Source organism: Camelus bactrianus, chromosome 2 (assembly GCF_048773025.1).
Source record: "Camelus bactrianus isolate YW-2024 breed Bactrian camel chromosome 2, ASM4877302v1, whole genome shotgun sequence".
Taxonomy (NCBI): Eukaryota; Metazoa; Chordata; class Mammalia; order Artiodactyla; family Camelidae; genus Camelus; species Camelus bactrianus.
In genome coordinates, this window is record NC_133540.1 from 91458178 (window position 1) to 91483808 (window position 25631).

The window sequence follows — 25631 nt, forward strand, 5'->3', positions numbered from 1 at the left end:
AATCTTTAACCTTGGACCTAAATTCAATCAATTCAGTACTAATGAGAATAAACTGGAGGGTGGATGGCGGGCTCTGACAGTCACCAGAGTCAGCATGTCCTTGGGGAAGGAAATACTCAAAAGGTAAGAAGGACGAGATGAGGTTCTAGTCACACACAACCTGGACACAAGGTCAGGGCTGCTGGTTCCCTCAAAGGCCATCAGGAAACAAGCCCCAAGGACGAGAGAAGGCAGTGTCCTTGCCCCCCCAAGGAGTCTCTGAACAAAGGGGTAGCTGTCTGTGAACAGCATTCTTACAGAAGTTCTAGGATCACTGTTCACTTGGGAGAGTGATTCCCAGGCTCTCACCGATAATGCCTGGGGTGTGCACAGAGAGCTGGCAGTCCCTCGAGGGTTGAGGGAAGACACCAGCCCAAGAGGTACAGGATGGCCCTTGAGGAGGTGCAACTTAAGACCCCTAAAAAGAGGACCAGGGAGCCAACACACCTCCTGGAACCCTGAGCAGACCCCACTTCCCATTCCCTGAATGGAGGGGAACATACAAAGATCTGAAGTAGCCCATGCCAACAAGGGGCTCTGGTCAGAAAGATTCCTCACCCAGGATCCATGAGCAACATCGGAGAATGGGGCAAAATTTACTACAAGTGGTAAAGAGTTTGCAGCCTCACAGAGCATTAGGTTAGCGTAATTCATCCCTTACCGATTATGAAAAGGGGCGATACACCACTGCGGAAAAGATTAGGAAAGCCCTACGCCTTATGACCCAGAAATGCCACTCCTGTGTGCAGGCCCAGGGGAAAGAGTGCTTGTGGCCACCAAAAAAAAAAAAAAAAAAAAAAAACAGGTACCAGAATCATCCCAGTAGTGTCAGTTACAATGGCCTAAAACTTGAAGCAACCAAAAGTGTACCAACAGTTGAACAGATTAATACATTGTGGTGTGTTCTTGCCATGGAATACTAAACAGTATTGGAAAGAAAAGAACTCCTGCTACGTGCAAGACCACAGATGACTCTCCCAGACAGAATGCTGGACCAAAGAAGCCAGAAACAAAAGAGTAAATATTCTGTGATTCCGTTTATAGAAAGTTCAAAAACTTTCTATAAGCTAATCTACAGTCAGAGACAGAGGTCTGCAGAGTGGTTACTTTATCAGGGGACACGCAAATTCTGGGTGCTGAAAATTCTACAGCTCAAAATGCAGGGTGGGCACAAAGCAATATACAAAGTGATTGTGCTGCGATACTTAAGAGATGTGCATTTTCTTGAAGGGAAAGGGGAAAAAAAGATGTGCATTTTCTATAGGTTATACCTCAGTAAAAAGATACAAGGCAGGGGATGTAAATTAAAATACATAAAAGAATCATGGGCATGCCGATAAGCACAGGGAACTGACTGGGAATCAAATAAGAAAAAGCCAGCTGAGTTTTCCAGTGAGTTATGGAGCCTGGGACCAAAAGGAACTGTGGCTGATCAACAAGCAGGTAGAAGACTAAGAAAGTCCTCCTTTCTCCCAAGGAGGACATATTCTCTAAGGCCATTCTCACATGTGGCCAAGGAGGACAACAGTAAAAAGAAAACCCTCTCGGAGGGAGAGCCAGAGGCCTGCGAAATTATCTCTGAGAAACAGAAGTGAGAGTTACCCGAGAGACAGTGCCTGCACGGATGTCAGGACGGTACCACCAGCAGCTGCTATGTGGGTATGAGTTTCCCCTTTCTCATGGGAGGGATTCATGTGGCCATCTGGTTTCTGTTCCATCGCTGCCTGCGGCATGTGTGGGGCATAGATGATTTGCCCTGGAGTGGGTGGGTGGATGTGTCTCTAGATCAAGAGACGTTAGATCCAGATACGACGTAGAGATTCTCATGAGATCCTGGACTTTGGACTTGATGTTACCACTGGGACGGTCTCTCCACGAGCAGGGTACTATTGTTATTTCCACTTTAAAAATGAAGGAATCCACACCCAAATCTATTCCTACTGAAATGTTCTCTTTGCAGGTGAGCTGTTTCTCCTTCTAGTCAAGGTTAATTTCTGCACTTACCACTGGCTCCCATGACCAATCCCCGTTCCTCTCCAACTCTAAAACATTCCTGCATCAGCTGATTCCTTTTTTTTTTTTTCTCTCCATCTTCAAACTCTCTAGCCTTCTCTGCAGGCTCCATTGCTTGGTTTCCCTTTCCATCTGTTGTTTTGTTTGACCCCTAAATAGCGGTGTTCCCCAATTTCTCCTTTCACTTCATTCCTAACCTTGACCTCTTCTGGAACTGAAGGGTTTCAGTTCCTTTCATGGCTTTAGTAACTATATCCTTCGTTGGTCACTTCCAAATCTAAATTGTTAGTAATACTAAAGTAGCTTAAAATGTTGATTTTAAGAAGAGATTGGAAGGAAAGCACACACAAAATCCACATATTGCCAAGTTTTATTTTCTCCTTTGGACCAAATCAATTTTGCACACTGAGGCACTAAGTAACACAATATTTTAATTTTGCATTTTTTTTCAAATTTTAAAACAAAGCACACGTTAACTCTAGATTTCAGTCTGACTTACAGTGACAGGTTGTATAAGATGCTTTTTGAGCTGTTCTTAAGCACAATATGGAAGTTTGTTACTGACTTTTGCTCAATAAAAATGAGACAGATCTTTCTAAATTATTACAGAACAAATGATTTCTCCAAAAAAGAAGGCGGAGGAGGGGAGGAGACAGAGGAAGAGGCGGGCAAAGGAGGAGGAGGAGAAAAGGAGGCACAGAGAAGTTTAGGTAACAATGAGCATCACAGAGCGAATGGTGCTAAGGTAGCATTTTATTAGGGCAGTTTGGTTCCAGAGGCATTAGTAGTTACTTAGAAACTGTAAATTACATCACACAATGCTATAAATATTCCATATATTACATAGCCTGTGTGACCAGTTAATCCGTAACAACTCCATTTAATGCGTGAAAGTACATTATTGTGTTCTTTAGAGGCTTAAAAGATTTTTAGAAATACTTTAGAGACCTGAGAGGAAAATTGAAGAAATGGTCACAGAAAGCACTTCCCCCACCAAGATTAAGAATGGCCCAGGAATAAAACAAGAGGAAGGAAGTCAGACGCCCTGTGCGGATCAGGACCCAAAGCTGCACAGTCAGTGATCCTCGTTCCAGTCATATGACTTCAATCTCAGCACTTCTCTGCAGGGGGAAATGAGCACAGTTCTGTCCCCCAGCACATCTCTGTCTTTCTAAGTAAACAGAGATACATCTTCCAAAGGGCATCCCTTGTAGCACCAGGAGCAGACGGTGCCACACGGAAGCACAACAAGGGCGTGAGAAACATTTGCAAACCTGCAGGGTGCTTCCCCTGAGACACCCGGCAACACTGCTTTTGACACCTGAATCCCCAAGCCCCTTAAGAGATAACAGGGGGACATGCCTCAGAACACCACATCACCTCAATGACACTAAAGAGCCCTTAAATAACCTTGGGATTTCCAGAGTTAATGCAAGCTGACAGGTCTGATTCAGCCAGAAGTGCAACTTTTCGTTGGATACCTTCTGCTTGCTCCTGATGCCAACATTTGTGGCTCCCCGAGCAGAAATGGAAAGCTGCAATTTCCTTTTCATCTTTTTCTCACCTCTAGAACTACATGAGAAGAAAGACTTTTCCAGGAATCTCTCTCTAAAGGACAGCAAGTGGAAACAGATCCCTCATCAGGAACACATGGCACCTCTCTTTCCCATGGAGACAGGTGGATGCCTGTGGCAGCTTCTGGGGAACCAGCAAGTCACTGGCAGTGGCCCTCAGCACCTCTTTTCATGGGCAACCGTGTTCAGGTGCTTTTGTGGCAAGCTGCCAGCACAAGGCTCTAATTAATTAAAGTGCTCTTCTTGCCAGGGATATTGGCCATTTTGACATCTCAGTTGGAGACTGGAGCTCATGAAGGTTCAGCTCTGGAAGAGCAGCTCTGCTTTTACCACGTTTGATCTCCCCAGTGGGAAAAGCCAAGGGCCCTGAGTTGCAATAATCATGTTAAGTGCCAGTTTCCATTGCCAAGGAAACAGTACACTCTTTTCTTTATCCTTCCCTTGGGGGAAACTCCCACTGAGTCATTTACTGGGTTCTCTGCTTATCTTGCAACTCCACACCAGCAGCACCATTTTCCCCCCCAACATATCTAAGCAGTTTTGCCAGCCTTCATGCTCTGCGGTTTTAAAGATCATCAAATTTAGGCTCAACCCCAGAGCAGGACAGAGGGCATGATCTCCCAAGACAAAATTTAAAGTGCTAGCCACTTGAAATTGGAGAGTTATCCCACTCATTTCATGGGCAGGCAAGGCTTTGAGAAGCCCATCCTCCAGCCCCAGACCAGGACATGACTCAGTAGTCTCTGTCTTTACAGAAGGAGGAGCCGTACTACAGGTGGTCTCTGGCCACTTCCAGCTCGACATTTCTGTGGTCACACTTGCTATGACTGAAGGTGGTGGTGGTGGTGGTGCTGGTGGTGGTGGTGAACAGCAGTACTAGTAACTCATTTCACACGAATGTTTAAGGAGCTACTATGTTCAAGTCTCAGTTCACATCCATGAATAAAGCAGATTCAAAAAATCAGGAGAAGGTAATAAACAATACAGGGAAGATGAATTACATCGTATCTTAGACTGTGAAGTTAAAAAATTGACGAAGTGGAGACTGAACAGGTTGCAATTTTAAGTAGGGTGGTGACTGAGCAGATGCTGATACACTGATGCAGTTGAATCACGTTGAAGGGAGTGGAGGAGGGCAGCCTCCCTCCCCCCTCCCTCTCCTCCTCTCCTCCTCCTCTCACTCCCCAGCAGAGAAAGAGCTGTGCGCACTCATTTGCAACATTTGGTTCTGGATTCCACGCACTCTCCTTTCAGCTCATATTGTTTGGTTTGGGTTTTCTTTGCTGCATTTTTCCATTCCCACTGTCCCAGGGCAGGGCTGGACAGAGTCCAGGCTCTGGGGACCGCTTTCTGCGACTGGACGCCCAGCTCTACGACCCCACGGGCTCTACCACTTTGCTTAAGTTACTCAGCCTCTCTGTGCCTCACTTGTCTCCTGTGTAAAATGAGCCAAATAGTGGTACCCACCTACAGAATCGTTGTAAGGGTTGAGAGGTGGATCCACATAAAATCCTTAGAGTGGCGTCTCAGGGCTGGTGCTGGACCTCACAAGGCAGCCGCCACCCCGGCTCCCTCTCCCAACGCCCTGCCCTCACCGCTACCACAGCTGTCTTATTTCGTGGTTGGCTTGAGCAACGGCTTCAGGGGATTAGAGCAATCATCAAAGTGTGGAATTAAAATAATAAAGAAAAACAATCAACACGGGGAGAGGGCGGGGAGGGATTATTTGGCCTGTACAGATCATTTATGAAAACAAAGGCAAAGCGCAGAGCTTAAGCCGCTAAATCAGAGGTTGCAATTAGCTTGATTGCAGAGTGACTTGGTCCCATTTCTGAGCAACAATAGCGAGAGTGAGCATTCTTAATTGAGGCAAATTAAGTATTCTTGACTACTCCACTTTCTCTTCTAAAAAGAGTTGTAAGCCCGCACAGAGATCCAATTTACATGAACTCTGCTCCATTCTTCTTATTAATTCATCTTTCAATTTTTTTTTTCCTGCTTCTTTTCACAGCTAGCACACTGTGCTGGAGACTAAGAAAACAAGACAGATCTCTCTGAAAGCTCATCTTTCAGAGCATATTATGTAAAATTAAATGTGTGTATCTGTGCACAGGCCACGATCCTGTTTCAATGACTATAGCCAGATCCTGATTATGGAAGAGTCTGGAAAATCCAAAAAGAAAATGGGTAGAAAAGAGAGAGAGAAAGCTGCCAGAGTGCCCTTGAGACTCAGCAATAGAGCAGCCACAAAGAAAACTCTCTAGAATCACAGGGGAAATGCACCATTTACAGCCAAATGTTCACCATAATATCTTTAGTACTTGAAAAAGAAACTAGTGGAATCAAGGTAGTGATTACAGAGCTGAACGGAGTGCAGTTGTTTGAGACATTTATCCCCACCCACAGAAACGCATGTATATACAATCCTTATGTCCTTCTGCATGTAAAATTTGCAAGATTAGTCGACGTTCTTTTATTTCTACTACCCCATCGAACGATTTTGGCAGTCTGAAATGGCTGTGATAGAAATACACGTTTTATTTGTAGCTCAAGATAGTTTATTTTTTCAGGTGTACTTGTGGGGCTGGGCGGAGAGTGCTGCTAATTATTACTGTTTCAAACATATCCTAAAATGTAGATCGCATGGGCAGTTATGCATGAACCACAGACTTCGAAGGTCATAGTCTTGAAACTGGTTTAAATGCAGATGCAGAGGGATAATTACAGCTCAAAGGGGATTCGAGCAACATATTTCATGACATTTGCCCTTAACTACCTTCCTTCCTATTAGCAGTGTTATTGTTGCAGACAATGACTGTATTACACAATCTATGGATCTGAATGTGCTGTTTTTTCTGAAATGATAGTAACAATTACAGCAGCTGCTGGGAGAGAAAAATGGCCGGGACTCTGGCGTGGTCAGTGCTAAGGACAGCACTGACCCAATTCACGAAAATGCCCACACCCCAAAAGGCATAAGTTAATGCCATTGATGGGGTTCTGTTGCTACATTTAAAAAAAAATTATATCATTAAACTATAAACTTAAGATCACTACATTTCATTTGCTGTAAATTATACCTCATCAAAAAAGTGATTATAATTTATTCCTTGATTCTTGCTTAAAGATAGGAGATACACAAAAATAGGCAATGAACTTCTTCTGGTCCTAAGACTATGTATCATAACCAATTTTAATCCTGGAAACTATGACTACTTGGTTTGACCTTGGGTATATGTGTCTTTCCCTTAGAAAATTTCAAGATCATAAGGCCAAAAACAAAACATTCCTAGGCTAGGGATATAAAGTGATAACATTATGGAAGAATCACCAATATTCACTCTGTTCAATTCTCTCCATGGCTACTACACTGAAAGCAAGGAAGCCTAACATTCCCGTAGCACTTTGTATTCACCAACCCAAACGCTCCATCCATTGAAATGCCTTCTCTTGATGAAGAGAAAAGTCACAAGTCCATCTACAAAGAGTAGATTCTTTCTCTTTCTTTCTTTTCCATTCCAAGCCTTGTCCTGGAGGCTTTTGGAGGAATACCATGCCAAGCTTATGAATTAACGAGCATTATTAAATATCTACTATGTGCTCAAAATTGTGTCAGGTGCTAGAGATACAGAAAAGTATATTCACTGTACTATTAGGAAGGTTTTTACATTTATTAAGAAATGCTTTGCTTCTACAGAGCTAGAATCCGTAACAATATTGAACTTGAGTGCATTCTAATTATTAAGAATTAGAGCAAGCAAGAGTTAGAGACCCATATGAGGGTACTTCTCTAGTGCGATTACTGTTCACATTTTTCCAGATGCTGATGTTAGCCCAGGTCCACCGATGTGCTTTCCTTGATGTCATTGCTCCTTTAGAGCAGAAAGATAAAGTGGGGCTCAAAGTACCAAAGCTCAAAACATTCTCTGAAAGCACAGGCATGGAAAAATAATGAACATCTCTTTCTGACACTGTTCCAAGAATTTTATGTGGGATCCACCTATTCCATCCTCACAACAAGTCTATAGGTGGATACCATTATTTGTCTCATTTTATACACGAGACAGATGAGGCACACAGAGGCTGAGTAACCTGGAAGATGTTGTAGAGGGCGGTGGAGCCGGGGCTGCAGTCACAGAGATTGTTCTCCAGAGTCTGTGCTCTTGACTATGCACCATACTGCCTCTCGGGAGAGTGGGGATGGGAAATGCAACAATAAAAACCAAAACTGGGCAATAAGAGTTGAAAGGAGAGTGCATGGAATCCAGGACCACCTCTCCTTTTCCCAAATGTTGCAAATGAGTGCTAAAAGCTCATTCTTTGCTTTGAGAGTGAGGGGGAAGACAGAGGGAGGGAGGGAGGGAGGGAGGGAGGGAGGAAGGGTGGGTTGGTTGCAACGCTGCCCCATCTGTTCAAAGAGACACAACTTTCCTTCCTGTAAATTACTGGCCTCTGTTGGCACATATGAGAAAGGGACAGAACTTTGCACGTATGTATACATCACCCTTTATCCAGCAGAAAGCCCTACAGCAAGTCAGTAAAAACAGCCCTCTGCCAAAAGTAAACCTTCATAGCTTCCAAAACAATCTATTTCAAAAGTAAACAGCATTTATGTTTACTTGAAATGATACCCTTCACTGGGACTGCTCCAGAACTGCGATTCTGTCTTTCTCGGGGGGAAATGAAAGTTTTCCTCACTGCTGACAGGGTTGCTTTGTCCTTGTGCCTCTCCTCGGGGCATGGGAAGAAGCCACCGTGACCTACCAGCCTGGAAAGCCTGCCAAGAGGCTGAGAGTCATGGGAATCTGCCCAGCCAGCTTCGTGGAGGTCAGTGCACACCGTCTAGACATTAAGTCTTGGTCTTTAAAAGAGGAAGCCAGATATAATATAGTCACAGAGGCTGAGGAACCGACTGTAAGTAAATATCTTAACCACTGATATCACTATCTGGGCTGTATTTACACAGAGACCCATTCATCAACATGGATGAAAACTTCCAAAAGCCCATTACATTGTATATTTTCCTTCCTGAAAGAAAATTACCTTTCCTCCATATGTGAGTGAAGCGTCATCTGTGTCTATTAAAAATAAAAACATTATCCAAGGGGCTAAGTGATGCCAAAGGCACGTGCTCTGCACATACGCACACGGCATTGGTAACAGTGGAGGATTCAAGTCAGAGCCAAGGGTTGGATGGAAGAGAGAGCACAGTCAACACAACCACAAGTACCCCCACAAACTACCACCATCCACAGGCGGCACTCCTTGAGGTTCCCACATAGCCCCTAAACCATCTTTTAATATAAGGACATATTTCCTAAATGTACTGTTTTTCAAAGGTTCTCATTTACATGGGTTAAGATATCAGAAGTCCAGGAAAAGAGAACAGAGAGAGACATACAGAGAGAGAAATGGAGCCCCTTCCACACACACACACACACACACACACACACACACACACACACACACGGTACAATGAACCATCAAAATGACAGCTGAATTTTCAAAATAAACTCTCCAACATGAGAAACCTATTTATACATCTACGGATAGGGATTCTGGCTAGAGTCTGGGTTACCGTTATGTAGACGGAAGTTACAGCAGGATAAGGTAGGGCATTGTGACGTCAAACTGGAAAACCACCATTTTTCATTTCCAAGTAATTTGTGAAACAGAAATCGCTAACCTGTAACCCATCCCTGGGGTTCATCTTAGCCTTGACCCTCATCCCATCCATCACCCTCACCTATCCGTCACCCCTCACCTATCTCTGACCTATGCCCCAGGGGTGGGGGTCAGGATCAGAGCAAGGAGCCTGGGAGAAGGAGTGAGGGTATCTGTTTTGCACATTACTTCCAATTAAAATGTTGGAAGTTCAATGGTGCTGAGTCAGAGTGTCCCTACACAAAAACTGCTGAGACAACACATCTGGGTCCAAATATCTTGCACTGAGAGACGGAAAAGCATCGAGACACAAAGATATAAATATCAATGAACAGAAAACAGGCGGCAGGAGACACGATGAGACATGCTTGGGGAGCCTTCTACCCAAGTACACACCCACCCCGTGTTGTCAACTCTACTTAAACAGTCTGGGCTGGAGAGATCATGGAGGGAGAAAGTCAGAAGATAATAACTTAGGCGTCTCCTCTAAGAGTGTGCCTTGAGTTTAGATGTGCTCACATTTATCCTAAGGATCCCGCTCTCACCCTGTAACCCCCCTCCAACTGCTCATCCCTCTCCTCCCTTTGCAACAAATTCCTTTTAAAAAGAATCTATTTTACCATTTCTATTTCCTTCCTTACTCAATTTTAAATCCGCTGCGGTCTGGCCTGTGCACCCATCACTGCTCTCATTAAAACCAACAGTGACCTATGATACTGGTAAACCCAGTGGAAGCTTTTCAGTCCTTATTTTACTTAACCTTTCAGCAGCAGTTCTTTTTTTTTTTTTTTTTCAGCAACAGCTTTGATGTTAATTACTACCTCATTTTTAATGACAACTTTTTTTTTTATCGATTTGACTTCTGTGACATCACTTTCTTCTGGTTTCCTTCAACGTCAGTGGCTCAGTCTTCTCAGTTTCCTTCACAGGTCCGTAGTCTTCTCCCAGCCCTTGTGTATCACTGTTCCTCAACCCTCCTCCTTCTCACTCTCCACACCCTCCCTGGGTGATCTCACCAATTCCTACTCTTTCAATCTTATTCTACATGCATGCTCCTCCCATATTCGTATCTCCAGCCCAGAAAGCTCTCCTGAATTATAACTCTATGTGCCCAGATGCCAGCTGGTCATCTGTACTAGGGACCTCACACAGACCACAAATTTGACATATATCAATCTGAACCCATCAGCTTCCTCCCTAACCCTGCTCCTTCTCAGAAAACTGTAGTCCTGCCAGTTGCCCATGTCAGGAATCAGGGAATCATCCTTAGGGTCGTCCTCTCTCACATACCCAACTATTATTATACGCTGCTGATTCTATCACCCAAGCACCTCTCGATCCCACTGCCACAATTCTGATTCTGGCCACTACTATCTCTTGCCTAGATTATAGCCTTCCACCTGGACTTCATACCTAAAATCTTGCTTCTCTGTCGTTCAGTAGCCAAGTGATCTTAAAATAAAAAACATGTCACACACACCTACCTTCCCAAGTTCAAAGTCCTTTAAAAATTTCTTGTGACCCTTACAATAAATCTAAACTCTTACTACAGTTTTACAAGGCCCTTCATGATCGGGCTGCGTCTTATCTCTCTTCTCGTTCTCTTTTTCAAGTTGTAATTTCCAGACCTTCTGAACATTTTGTAGCTCTCCACCTCTCCCCTCCAGACTTTCACACTTGCTGTTTTTCTGCCGCCACCTTGCCTTCACACGGCCAGATCCCGTTCGCTCACTGTGCGTGAAGGTCAATTCTTCAGGAACGTTTCCCCTGACTCCTAGATTTGGTTAGGCCCTCCTAGTATATGACCTCAGAACTTCCCAACTTAAAAAAAAAGTCATATCATCCATCACAATTTTGCTATCAGAGTGTATCATGCATCACAATTTTACTCATTTAATGACTATGTACAAGTTCCATGAGGATAAAGGTCAGATGTTATTTGTTCATTGTGATATTCCAGTTCATATCCCACAGCAGACGCTCAGTGAACCCCTGTTCACTGAAGACATGGGTGAATGGATGAGTGAAAGTGAAGTCAGAGAGACCAACTCTGCTAGTCCAGTTTGTGCCTGACAGAACTGGGAGAGGCAGTAATAAGTTGGATAACAGACCTGGGTTTCTAAATTATCCTGACTGATGAAAAATTTCAAATGAATAAAAATAAACACAATGGCCTGCATTCATACTAAAAGAATCACTTACAGAAATATAAAGAGAGCCATGTTTTAACGCCAGCTCATGGAAAAAGGTCTTAAGGGCACATGTGAAGATGTTACACTTCACACAGTCAACAGAAGGATACACTTATAAATAGAAACATGTGCCATCTTACACTGTGTTAGTAAAACGTTAGTGCTACACTCAAGAATGCCTACAGCTTATGCTTTCACCACAGGCCATGTCTTCTGTTGTGCCTGTCGTGCACCAAGTTTGTAAACCAAGCCTGTTGAATAAAGGGTGAAAAGCACAATTCTTGACATTGGTAATAAAGACCATGCAGGAAAAAAAAAGACAACCTGGTCTAGAAGCCATATAATAATAGCTAATACAGCACTTAGTATGTGCTGAGCACTGTTCCAAGTTAACTCATCTACCATACAAGTTATGTACAACTATTATCCCCATTGTACAGATGAGAAGAGTGAGGCACAAGTGTGTTATGCAACCAACTCAAAGTCACAAACGTAACAAGTGGCAGAGCCAGGTTTTGAAATCAGATGGCCAGTTCCTGGCAGCCATGTTTTTTGGAAATCAATCATTATCAACATCTTATTAGAAATGAAGAAGGAAGATAATTAGCCTAGCAGTGGGGTGGGGAGAAGATTCAGAAGAAAGCATATTAGCTGGCTTCACACTTAAATCACCAGGCAGAAATCAAAAGGAGGCAGACACTGGCTCGGTAAAATACTTTGTCTCACTAGTGAACAGTCAGGCTCATTAAGTTCCCTGTCAGTAGAACATGCAGGTGGAGACTAGAAGTCCACCTATAAACCATATCGGCGGCAGTCCCACTCTGGGGGACTACAGAACCCCAAAAGTCCTTTTGTTTTCTAAGATCTACAATTTTCTACATGGACCTCACCCTCGGGAAGCTGAGAACAAGACAAACACTGCAGAACTCAATCAGAGACTTAATAAGCAATAAAAACAACTCTCAAGATAAAGAAATGGATGGCATTCAGAACAGTGGGCCGACCCGCCACCTTCAAAGATGATTCCTGCTACCTATTTCCATATCTAGTAAATTCAGAAATGGAAACAGCACAGCAAACAATGTCATGGTATAAAATCCTTAGAAATGCCAAGTCACTAACATAGGAGACACGGGCCAACACTTTATGCACCTGGTTTTCCATATCAATAGATAGTGTCAACCGATTCATCTGAGTTTTCAGACTGTGAAATCACTTCTTTCCCCTCAAGAAGGAGAAGATCTAGTTAAACCTAAGATTAAAGGGGCAGATAAAAGTGCCCCCTGGACTGCAAAGGCCAGGAATTAGACATGCTGCTACCGCTCCAGCAGGCAGGCTTCAGACACGATCCATTACAGGGGCGGCTTCCCTCGGATGCCAGCGAGGCTAATCCTTCTGCAAAGCATGACAGCTTCTCAAACTTGACTGTGGTGAATCCAAACCAGATTTTTATGCTCTATGATCAGCTTTCAAAATACAAAATCATTTTTATATTGTAGTGGGTTTAGGTTTATTAGATTTAAATTTGCAAACAAAGATACAGACACCAGCCATGCCGCTTGGCCTGAACTCCCTTGATGCTCATCTTGCAGAATAAAATATCAGATAATAGCGAGATAGAAATATATGGAACCAAGGCTTCTTTATAAGAAAATGCTGTCAACTGTAACAGAGTTTTCCACATCCTTAAAAAGAACCATTCAAATTTCCATCTCTGGGGAAAGAGGATGACAATATGTCAGCAGAACATTCTCACTGATACCAGAGCTTTTCAACTGAGTGTCATCAATTCTGAAGCCTTTTATTACTCTGACAGCTGGCTGGAATTCCTGGAGGCTGACTTACCTTTTTGCAGTCAGATAAGGACTTCTCACTGGCCAATGTGCTGAAAATGGTGGTCTGCAAAACAAGAAGGGGGGAGACACGTAAGAACCGTCAAAGCGCAATGATACTGATGCTGCCCTGTGCATTGCCAATCCCAGGTGGGTACCACCTGCCGTAACCCCACTGATTTCTCTGGATTTTCAAGCGTTTTTCAAGCGTCTGCCCTTCACTGCACCCACTGCCACCCCCTCCAAGTTGGAACATTCGTTATTACTTGTATTTATCTTCATTTCACAAATAAAGGACTGAAGCACACTTAGGTTAATTGTCATATCTCAGAAATAGTTAGATCAGGAAAGAAAGCCAAGCAGTCTGACTCCAGAACCCACGTTCTCAACCATCCACAGTACTCCATCTTGATCACAAAGAGATACGTGCAAATTGTCAGATGCCTACATCTTTCAAGCGAGACCTGTGATGCGCCTGAGGGATGGAGTGGAGCTTCTCCCCATCGCGAGATGTATGAGTCTGAACAGCAGACCTGGGGTTTGCCATCTCCTCCCCACTTTCTTCAGCTCCCTCATTCTCCCCGTGACTGACTTTTCACATATTTGTGTGGATATTTTCGTGGCCTGATGAGCCACTAAAAAGACACTTCACGTCAGCATTCAAGGCCAGTTGAGATTTACAAGCAAGTTTGCTGCATTTGGACTATTCTATGAAGAGTTCAATGGAGCTATGGTCGACCACATAAATGGTATTACATTTTTTTTTTCTGTAAAATTTTCCACTTTCTCTTTAATTACAAAACTAATATATATTCTTAATGAGTCAGCCCCCTTTCTAACCTATATTTCTGAGGTAACCAATAGTAAAAATTTGTGTTCATCCTTCCACACCTTGTCTATTTTTATGCAAATATATAAGTACTACATATTGATTATATGTATTATATTACACATGCACATAGAGAAGTTTCTTTCCTGAGATTATACCATTCTACTAAGACCATATTATCAACATCTTTCCAATCTGTCCATATTGATTGATTCTTTATTTTTTTGAGTCTGTGTCCAAGTTTTATTATAGTTCTTAGTGAAAGAATCATTAATAAAAAGGCCTGATTCCATGAATGCATGAATGCATACAGGAAAAAGCTATAAATGTACAGATAGCAAAATAAAATATTGGTAGAGTTGATACAATAATTTGGGGTTAATTTTTCTTCTAGTCTATGAACTCAGAACACCTCTTCTATTTCCGCAGGTTAACCTCCAGCACACAAGAGTGTAAACCATATCAGCTTCTTCTCATACGGATTTATGGACTGCTAGGTAAATATGCTGTGACTCATTCTTCTTAATAGCTGCATAATATTCCACAATATGGATATACCATACTTTATATAGGCTTTCCATTACTGATGAATATTAGATTGTTTTCAAGATTTTATTATTTTGTTGTTGCTTTATAATATATGCATGCTTACACATTAAGCATATGTGTGTATATATGTATGTATGTGTGTTGTGTGTGTGTGTGTATATATATATATATACTGACTATCTTATTTTGGTTGAATAGAACCAAAAGAACTAAAAGAAATGTATAATAAAGAGTTTTATATGGCTCAAAGATCTAATGTATTTCAACTTTTTCCCATTCTTGCCTCACGCAACATAAAAATATTTATCAGCCCATCTAGGGTTTTGATTCATTTTCGGACAACCCATAGAAAAAGTTAAGAATCTGAGCCAGCACATATTCAGACCCAAAATATAGGCAGTATTAAAGGACAGAAAACACAGACATGGATAAACATACAGAAAAGCATCTTTAATGAAGAAAAATTAAATTTAAGGTTTAGGTTGGGTGTGATCTTTAAACTTGGTTTGCTGGCAGTTTTTATTTGTGTTTTCATTTTGTTTGTAAGAGGAGGGATACATGTTATTCAGAAAGTTTAAATTAAAAGAGGAAAGTAAGAACAAATTTGGGTGGTGGGAAAAAAAAAAAAAAAAAAAAAAGAAGGAAGGTCAAAGTCAAAATTGGTCCAGTAAGGAAAGCGAGAAGAGCCAAGGAAGCAGACAGCTCCCACACCCCACCCCTACAATCTTCCCACCAAATGTTTTTCTCATGACCTTCCATCATCTTTATGCATTTGTACCATATCATGAGAAAGACCTCAATGTTCGCTTTCAGAGGAACATAAAGACCCAAGAAGACTTACTCTTCACTGTAACCCAATTACCTGGCCCAGTGCCCGGCACAAAAAAGGTAACCACTAAATATGCACTGGATGGGGAAAAAAAAAAGACTGCAGTCCTTACCCCAAAACACTGTTCTGGAAGCACACTGCTGGAACAGCAGCCTCACATGTCGCAGCATTACAAAGTGAAGCCAAGGGAGAGACACGCAAGGGTCCTGAAGAGTGAAATACATTTTCTCTCCATCGAGCATGTATCTATTGTCTGTTATCCACTTAGTTTGGCTAAATCACGTTTTCAGGGCCAGGCCTATGAATGTTTTGGACTGGATAACTCTTTATTGTGGGGATGTGTGTGCTGTGCTGTGCACCATAGGGTGTTTGCAGCATCCTTGGCCTCTACCCACCAGATGCCAGTAGCACACCCGCCTCCCCATATCAGTCATGACAGCCAACTGTGTCTCCAGATATTGCCAAACGTCCCCTGGAGCAGGGTGCAAAATCATCCCCAGTCGAGAACAACAGGTCTAAACTCTAAAGGAGCTGGTTATGGAAATGATGCTGATTCCCTGACTAGTGGGAAATTTTCCAGGACACAGAAGTCTAATGGTGGGAAGTTCTCTTCCTGTTCCTGATTTCTAGTTTCATTCTCTGTCCTAAATGGAAGTAAAATCTAGGGGAGACAGAAATTCCAGCTACTGAAGACTTTGTGTGGTCATCCACACGGGGGCAACTTGAGTGACTCTAACTGCGTTTTTAACTAAGCTTAAGATACACCACGGGGGAGAGTAAATTAAGGAACATGTCTAAGAATTCCGACATTAGTGCTCTGGCCCCTGGGAAAATGATCTTCGAAATTAAACAATACTATTCAACCTTCGAAAACAGTCTCAGATAACCTGAGAACAATTTCTGGAGGAGAAATTAGGGTCAGAGATGGGTAAAATGAGCTTCCCTAAAAATATTAATACAGGCAGCTCTAAACGTTACACTTGTAGCAAAGAACCACTTGAGCCAAAGGACAAAATACACAGTGAAATCTCAGGACATGAGACGAGTGTAAAAGAGGTCTGGCCAATGAGAGTCCACGTCCTTAATTTGGCCATTTTCTAAGGGGATTTTACCTATACGCTTGGTCAGTCTCATTTCATTCCATTGAAAAACTTCAGCTGGCATCCCAGTTTCCTAACTGCAGCTATCGTGAATGACTCTGGGTGGGCTTTCTAAATCTTCCAGTAACACGTTCACTTTAATTAGCGAAAATGAAAGACTCAAAACATGGCTTACCCATGCTATGACCTTCTTGATTGTTGCATCAATATTTTTCTACTAAAGAGGAAACTCCTAATGAGTCCCTCCAGCACAGCTCGCCTGGTGCTGCGTTTGTCACGGGAGCTCAAGCATGAAGAAGCACAATGACTTTTTTAGAGTACAGGCATCTAACGCTGTCGGCGGGGTGACCAGCATGGGGTGAGCCGTATTATACATGGACGGTTGTAGCAATTTCCTGAAATGAATCTAGAAAGGTGAAGCCTCACTGTTGTCCATTTATATACTGATGCCTGAAATTTCACTTGTTAGAGCTGTTTTCAGCGTAAGACTTTGAATCATAACAATCCCTCAAGGGATGCTAGGGTGTAAGAGTCACTGCAAAGGGGAAAATTGGAAATTTCATGTGTTGTAATTTGTTGGTCTGTTACACCCTGGAGGGAATAAATTTATTCATTCTTTTTCCTACAAGCAGGTTCTTCTTGTCTTTTATTAATTTCAAAAGCAGATTTCGATAGGAGAGAAATGAAGACTTCCATCACAAAGACACCAGACACTCAATGGTGATAGAAATAGGTCACACAGGTCGCAGGTTAGGCTCCCGGCAAAGCAGACTGTGAGATGGAGATCAGCAAGCACGAGGCTTATTAGGGAGTGCTCTTGGATCTCCACTTGGAGAAGGGAAGGGAAAGGTGCAGGACTGAGAAGGGGGAGATGTTGGGCTGTGGTGCAAATTCAACAAAGGTCTCAGCCAACCAAATGGGGAGCTATGAAGCTGGGTTAGACTTGTCCTAAGCTGGGGTGAGGGAAAGGGATGCCCTGGGAAGAGGGCAGACGCTGGGCACAATGTCTCTTTCAGCCAAAGGCAATTTCCTGAGAGGGCTGACAGCTGAGGGCAGTGTGCTCAGAGATCTGCGTGGAGCATTGCTCTGTCCACTATGATACAATTTACTTTGACACAGTTTTGCCAAGGGCAGATACTGACTGTGGCTGATGTGCTTGAGTTGAACATGACCCTTATCAGAGCTTATATTTTTGCCGGTCTTTTATGATGGAGTCATTGGACAGATAAACAAGCGGACCACTCGCTCAGGCGTCTAGGCGTTTAATTCTTCTCTCTTCTTAATAGACGTCCTTGTGAGCTTAAGACGGATTGCTGGCCTTGAGGTCTTGCGTTCTTCATTATGAAATGAGGAACCCCCTAATTTTTTTCTTTTAGGCCATGAGACCCTGCTACTTTGAAGAAAACGGGCCTGATTTTATCAGGCATTGTTTAGAATCAGTGAGCTCACTGCCTACTTCTTTCCTCCATCCTCCGAGGACAGAACACTTGGCTGAATAACATGGTCTGCTCCTGATTATCTACAGGGCTAGAGAGGCTTTCACAGCGGATTCACAAAAGTGTAACTTACAAAATGCCATTATATCCAACTTTGAGACAGACATAAATTACATACTGACTGATATATATTAAATATATATATATAAAGGTTCACTTAGAAGACTGATGTGCTTAAACATGTCTTCCTTAAATTAACATTAACAACCATTGATAGAAATATTCCAAGTGGGCCAAAAGGCTAAAGCAACCCAGAAGGAAGAGTGACTTGGGATGAACGACTGAGGCTGCTAAGGCCTTGGTCAGAGAACTGGATGGAGGGCCACAACTGATGGCTCCTCCAGTCCAGCCTACAAAAAGAGACTTCTGGAAGGGCAGCTTCTCACTCCATCCTCACTGGCGGGTGCGTTTGGCAAAGTGATTGAGCACTGAAAAGAGGCTCCATTGGTTCTACACCCCTTTTTAAAGACGAGTTTACTTCTTAGAGTTATTACAATGTTGTTTCATTCCCACTAAATTAGGTTTGGAAAAAGAACAGAAATAGAGACACTCTGCCTCTACTGAGCCAATTTCTGCCACGTATTGTCTATATCTAGGATTTATGTTTTTAAAACAGCAAACATATGACACTTACTCGATTAAATTGGAACAATGTCGGGGGCAAGAGGCAAGAACTGCTTAAGTATTGGATTATAAAAATTTAAAGAATTCAGAAATTGAATCTCTGATGATAACGTTATTAAGTTTTGTTTCAAGTATTCATTGTTCCTGTGTGTGTGTGTGTGTGTGTGTGTGTGTGTGTGTGTGTGTGTGTGTGTGTGTGTGTTTCACTCTCAATCAGGTATCACCAGAGGCTGGCTAGTTTTGATAAATTGTCAAATGCAGTTGAAAGCAAAGAACCATTTAAAGGATTGATGCCTGCATAAAGCATCTCCGTTTGATGCCTGCAGTTTGCACCCCACAGATAACTGAATGAGTTCTTATTCATTGGTAGATGTCAAGACCAGATCTACTCATATTAGTAACAATTTGGAAGTCTCTTAAACACTTAAATCGATGGGTCCCCAAAGTACACATACTACTTAGATGGTTTCTTAGACATTTTAGTTGGCCAGTTTTATGATTTCTAGACAAAGTGTGACTTCCCATTTGGTTTTCATGCTTTCCCAGACCAGTATTGACACATGTGCGCTAACAACAGTGGTCTCCCCTCCAGGCAAAGTGTGGCATTCATATTTATTTTTTTAAACTGCATAATTATAAAACACAACCAGCTAAAGGAAAAAATTATACCCCTGAATAAATGATAAAATTACAGTGTTTTCTTGTAGTCCATGAATACTGAAAATTTCAATTAACCAAGTGAAAAGCCATTGAATATGCCAGCAGGATTTATATCCCAGACTAATGACCATCATCTGCATCCTATTTAGCTAATGAAGGTTTGGAACACTTGTGGATAATTAAGGGAAAGCTGATGGGAGGGAATTCGAACCACGGAAAGATCAAATCTATTTATGACTGCGTTTAAAACTAAACATATCTAATAGTTCACTCAATCAAGGCATAATGTCTGTTCATTTGTAATGAGACAGATGCTCGTAAGTTAAGTAGGCAGGTTAGCTCCCCAAACACACAATTCCTTCCTGATTCATTCATTCCATACATACTTATTGAACACCTATCATGTGCCTCTGCCCTGTGGATCATCCCAAGAGTACCATGATTTCCCTAATTTTTTTCCCACCACTTTCCCTCTTCCATCTTAATTACCTTTAGAGCTCTGTTTTTCATTTTACTCAAGCAACTACTGTCCACCTATCCATCATGACAGCCATGGCGTAGGTGCCATCCAGGGACATGAAGGGCAAGTACACAGTGTGCAGTGGGGCACCTGGCTGTTTCTAAGACCTGTCAGAGCACATCAGAGGTGGGGGTTCATGAGAGGAAGACTAAAGACCATTAGAGGGAAGGAGGTACCTGAAGTTTAAGGGTGGCCAGAAAAGGAATCAAGCTCAGTGCAACTCTACTGAATTTCACTGAATAGCTTACCAGTCATCTCATTCACTTAAGTCATTATCCCACTTAAGTAGGGGGCACCTCTCTGGACCCCCAGCATATCTCCAACAAGAGTGGGTTTAACCAAGGTGATGCTTTAAGGACCTGTACTCCTAGGATCTACTTCAATGCTGAAAATGGCACACCCAGCTGGCAGGCACGTTCTGGGAGGTCAACTGACAAGGACAACTCACTTTTAGATGCACACATTTTTGTCTTTCAGAATCCCTTCCATGTCTGAAAGAAAAGCCAGGTAAAGAATATCAGAGCCTACACACACCCGGTTGGGCACATCTCTAAGCTAGTCGGTCACAAACATTAGTGGCAGAAGAATCACCTGGAGGTCTTGTCAAAGCACAGATGGCTGAGCCCCACCCCCAGAGGCTCTGATTCAGGCGGTCTGAGGTGTGACCCAAGAATTTGCATTTCTAACACATTCCCGGGTAAGGTTGATGCTCCTGGTCTGGTAACCATACCTTGAGAACCAGTAAGAAATACCCAAAGCAAATTAATAGCAATGATAATCATGCCTTTTAGGACATCACACAAGAAGAAACGGTATCTCTGCCTGGAATTTCCATAGCCCAGTTTTAATTAGGACAATAGTGATAATACCTCCCGACATTTACATGAAACTTCCAATTTCTAAAGCTCCTTGACGCACGTTGTTTCAGTTGAACTTCAAAACAACCCTATGAAGTAGTCCTACGCTCAACTCTAGGACACTAAGAAAACAGAGAGGTTAAGTGATTTGCCCAAATTTTCTTCACTAGTAAGTGCTCAAACCACAGCTCGTCACTGGCCTTCAGAAGTATTTCTGGGGTAGACTGTGCTGTGAGAACTGTACTCTGGGAGCATCAGGGTGCAATATGAAATCCACTTAAAATTAACAGAGCAGACTATTGTTAAATAAATATTAATTTCTTCTTACTCAGCACCATTTGCAAAAGCTGAAGAGCCTTTGCATGCATAGTGAATTTTAGCAAAGAGACCAAAAAACCTCCCTTATAAGGGCTACGGAGAACAGAGACTGAGAAATACATACAAAGTACAGATACCAAGTTAAGGTCAGCAGCAACTCTGAACCCTAGGAAGAGAATATGTGTTACTTTTAGAGCTCTGTTTTAAAGAGAAGAGGAGAAGAGGTGTTACTTTTTAGTACCAGTTCCCTGCTCCTACAGGGAGTGGGTCTTCCATGCTTCCACCAGGTTAGCATCTTTGGGGCTGACAACCAGTAGGAAGCTCTGAATCTGCAGGGACCACGAGGAACTCAATGGTTTACAAGCTGCACAGAGATAAAACAATAGGACCTGAGGATGCGGTCCCCACCTGCACCCCTGCAGAAGGACGAACCTCCTCCCTTGCTGCGCCCTCACACCCCAGACCCAGGAGGATCCTGCAAGACCAGGGGGACACTGAGCTCTGGGGCAGGGGGAGGAGAAGCTGTCAGAACACATTTCATGCACTCCACGAAGGTATCTGAATGTAACCAATTAGTGCCAGGAGGAGAGAGCAGAGCAACAAAGAGCTTCAAAGAAAACACAACAAAATGCAACATACTGAGACAAAAGGCCCTGAGTGCTGTCCAGCTCCACCCCACAAAGCTGCAGACCAAGGCTCCCTAAAAGCCATCAACTTAATATAACAAGGCCAGAGGCCCCTCCTCAGGGTCATCCCACTGTTCTTTCCAGAGCAGAGAATCCTCATCTGACATAAGTGCTAAGGGAAGAGAGATTGAATGAACTAAGGCAAATACGAAGGGCAGAAGATTTCTGTACATTTTGACTTCAAAAGAACAGTGAGGAGACTTTGCACTACAATTCAATGTATATTCGCATCTGTACTTTTTGAGTTAATTACTGTGGTACTTAAATAAGACCACATCAATTATTATGAAAGATTACTCACTATGTGATAATTTAGAACCTTAAGATGCCTCCAAATCTCTAGTGTACCTTACACAAACCCCTCTGATGGAACTTAACCACAGGTGGTTATCTTCTGCGTTGCACTGTAAGCTCGTTGAGGCCAGAAGCCAATTCTTAAGCATTTTCGGCCACTACACGTTAGCACAGTGAGGGGCACAGGAATGAGGACACAGTAGGAACTTCAGAAATGTTTGTTGAATGTATAGTGAATGAGGTAAGGAAAGCAAGAGGGTGGAGAGAGGGAGAAGCAGGGAAGGGGGCACAGGGTGGGGGCAGGGAAAGAAGGAAGAATGATGATAGAAGAATGATAATAATGTGGGGCTAACACTCTGCAGCAGGAAATGTGTTATGAGCTGTACTGTGTCCTCCCCAAAGAGGTGTCTATGTCCTGACCCCTTGTACCTGTAAATGTGACCTTGTTTGGAAATAGGGTCTTTGAAGATGACCCAGTGAAGATGAAGTCAGTACGGTGAGTCCTAGTCCAGTAACTCTGGTGTCCTTATAAAAATGGAGAAACCTGGACACAGATACACACAGAGGGATGATGAGGAGAGGACAGCCATGTGATGACGGAGGCAGACTGGATGGATGCAGAGGCAAACAAAGGAACACCAAGGATCGCGGACCAACACCAGAAGCTAGGAAGAGGCAAGGAAGGAGTCTACTCAGAGTCTCAGGCAGAGCATGGCTCTGCTGACGCCTTGATTTGGGCCTAGCCTCCAGAACTGTGAAACAATAAATTTCTGTTGTTTTCAGCCCCCCGGTTCATGGTCCTTTTTACGGCAGCCTTAGCAAACTGATGCAGAGAGAATGTACCAGGGGTCTCTACTGATCATCTGTGACAGTGGTTGGACAAACTTTTTCTAAAAAGGGACATATGAAAAATATTTTAGGCTTATATTTTATTTTATAGACACTGAAATTTGAATTACATATAATTTTATGTCATGAAATTTTATTCTTCTTTTGTCTTTCCCCCACTATTTAAAAATGTGTAAACTACTCTTAGCTTGCAGGCCATACAAAAACAGACAGTGGCCAGAGTTGGCCTGCAAGCTATAGCTGGTCTACCTCAGGGTACAGCTCTAGGAATCAGAAACACCTGGCTCTAGTCCTGATTCCACTGATTATTATTCTTGTAACATTGATTAAATCATTGGCTTTTGTCTTCAGAAGAGCACAGTAAACTTTTCCTCACCACCTGGAAGGTTTTAAGGATGAAATGAAAATTATGTACTTTAAAACACTTTGTATATGGTTAACAGTACTGGTACTTTGATTTATGTAGCTCTGTCTTACTCTTCAGAAATAAATATTAACACTAAGGTCAGGGTGCTGATCAGGTGACTCTGAGCCATGGAGTCAGAGCAGAGTGGAAACAAAGACATAGCCCCTTCAATCACCCAGTCTTAGGATGGGTCAGGGAAGAGGACAAGAAGATGCCTACCACACACGAAGCCATGGCAGACAGAGGACCTTCTAGAGTAAACAGCAGCTCCAAGGCAAATGTTCATCATCTTTGGTCACATTTGATCCTGGACTAACTGCTGAACCAGGACTTTCTTCTCTTAGGGAACGTTCTGGACCAGGATGGACCTGCTGCTGAGAGGCTGTCCTGTAACTCAGCTCCCTAGATCATCATGCTAAACAAACATTCATCATCCACTAAAGCTCCTTTGGCCATCTTAAGCCCATTTCTATGGTGCCAACAGCTGACAAAGCCATAAATATCACCCTGCACGCAGAACTGTCTTCACACACACCACCGTCAGGAATTGGAACCCTGCCACTGGGCTCTGCAGGGGCTGGACTAGAGCTGACAGCTCCAGACTTTCAGGTCTGGCACAAAGTAAAGCTGAAGAAAGCAATGAGGAATAAAGAAAATAGTTCACAGGAGGAAACAGCATTTTGCTCACACTGCGCAGGGCGGTAGACATGCCGGAACTGAGTTATTCCCTTGAGGAGCTGAGAAGCAGACCCTTCCAAATGACTAGCATAACCCACCATGGTCATAAGTCTTAGAAAGTAGGGATTTTTCTCCAAATTAATTATCCTGATTCTCCTTTATCCCTAAGGCTATGCATTTCCTTGATGTAGCGAGAAGTGCTGTTACTAAACTTACTCTCAGCTCCTGACTCCTCATATGCATGTTCGAAGTGAACAGGAGAGAATTCACATCTTACGCTGACTCCTGGCTGCCCCCAGGATCTGAAGTCTCATCCTCCTTGTCACCTTCCTCTCCATTCCCACCTCCACCCTGCAATCATCACCATCTGCCTTCAAAAGCACAGAGAAGAAAGCCATGGTGATTGAATATCTCTTAGCAACGTGATGCCCTTCTTCTAAAAGATGCTCACAGAAAAGCATGGCTTTGCCAAAGGTGCCCCTATTCCTCCTGGGAGCAGGGAAGCTTAATGGAAAGGGCATGGGCTCCAACCCCGGCTCTGCCCACATTATGTGATTAGGGCTCATCTCTTAAATTCTCTGAACCGCAATCCCTTATGTATAAAATGGGAACCAGGCCATTTACCTTAGAGTATTATGTGAGAATTTAAGAGGACGTGTGCTCAAAAAAATGGCAGTTATTATTACTATTTCAGAGAATTCTGGACTTTGTCTCCAGCTCTGTCTCCAGCCGCATTCACCCTACAGACTTCACAAATGCCTATTTACAGGATGTATCTGTGCCCCTGAAGCCCATAATGGTGCATGAGAAAGCAAGGGGAAAGCTCCAAGGTTACTGGAAGCCTGGGCTCTAGAAGAGCATGTGGGTGGGGGCAGAGATTAGGGACTGGCCTTCTCCTCCCTTGCATGACCTCCCTCACACTCCTCCAGGTGACTGTATGCTGTCACCTTTTCACACTCCTGGTTAAACTGGATGGATAATGACTTATACTGTGAATACTATGCAGTACCTGAGAGGAAAGAAAAGTGATGTCAATGATCACTTTCAACACACACACACACGCGTGCGCGCGCACACACACACACACACAGAGCTATGCTTGCAGGTCTGAGTAATTGAGAAAACATTCCAGGAGCCTTTATAGCTCATTTTCTAGGAAAGCATAATCTTTCCAGCAGCAAGAGAGAGGATACGATCAGGAAAAAAAAAAAAATTAGCTTGGGAAAACTACACATCAGTCAGATAAAACAATGAAAAACATTATACCGTATGTAGTTATTTGGGTGGAGGGGGTAGGTGGTTACGAAGTACCGTTAAGCGTCAAGCCTAGCTATAGGTGCTGGAGGATGAGTCTCTCCTTCAGACTTCTCAGGTAAGATGGTAATGAAACTGCCAACCAGCCTTGGGCAATGAAGTTGAGGTGCTCAACCTTTGGAGGGATTCTTATTGCTAAAGTGGTAGGAATATCTTTTATCATAAGGCTTTCTGACGGTGTCTTTCTCATTTTCTTTTTCATAGTAATTCTGTTTATTCATATATGCCTAAACAGATCCATCTTAAAAAAAAACAAAACACCCCACCAGTATGTTAATTTGTAATCCAAACTGATGAAATACTAACCT

At 42.9% G+C, this 25631-nt stretch overlaps 1 protein-coding gene across 2 annotated transcripts in view; it reads right to left on the reverse strand.

The window, feature by feature from the left end:
• Nucleotides 1-25631, reverse strand: part of LOC105065303 (uncharacterized) — a 418567-nt gene that overhangs the window by 228070 nt on the left and 164866 nt on the right. For both annotated transcript variants that reach the window (XM_074346104.1, XM_010950390.3), the window contains exon 3: nucleotides 13328-13381. In XM_074346104.1, the coding sequence (XP_074202205.1) occupies nucleotides 13328-13381 (54 nt within the window). The remainder of the gene's footprint in view (nucleotides 1-13327; nucleotides 13382-25631) is intronic.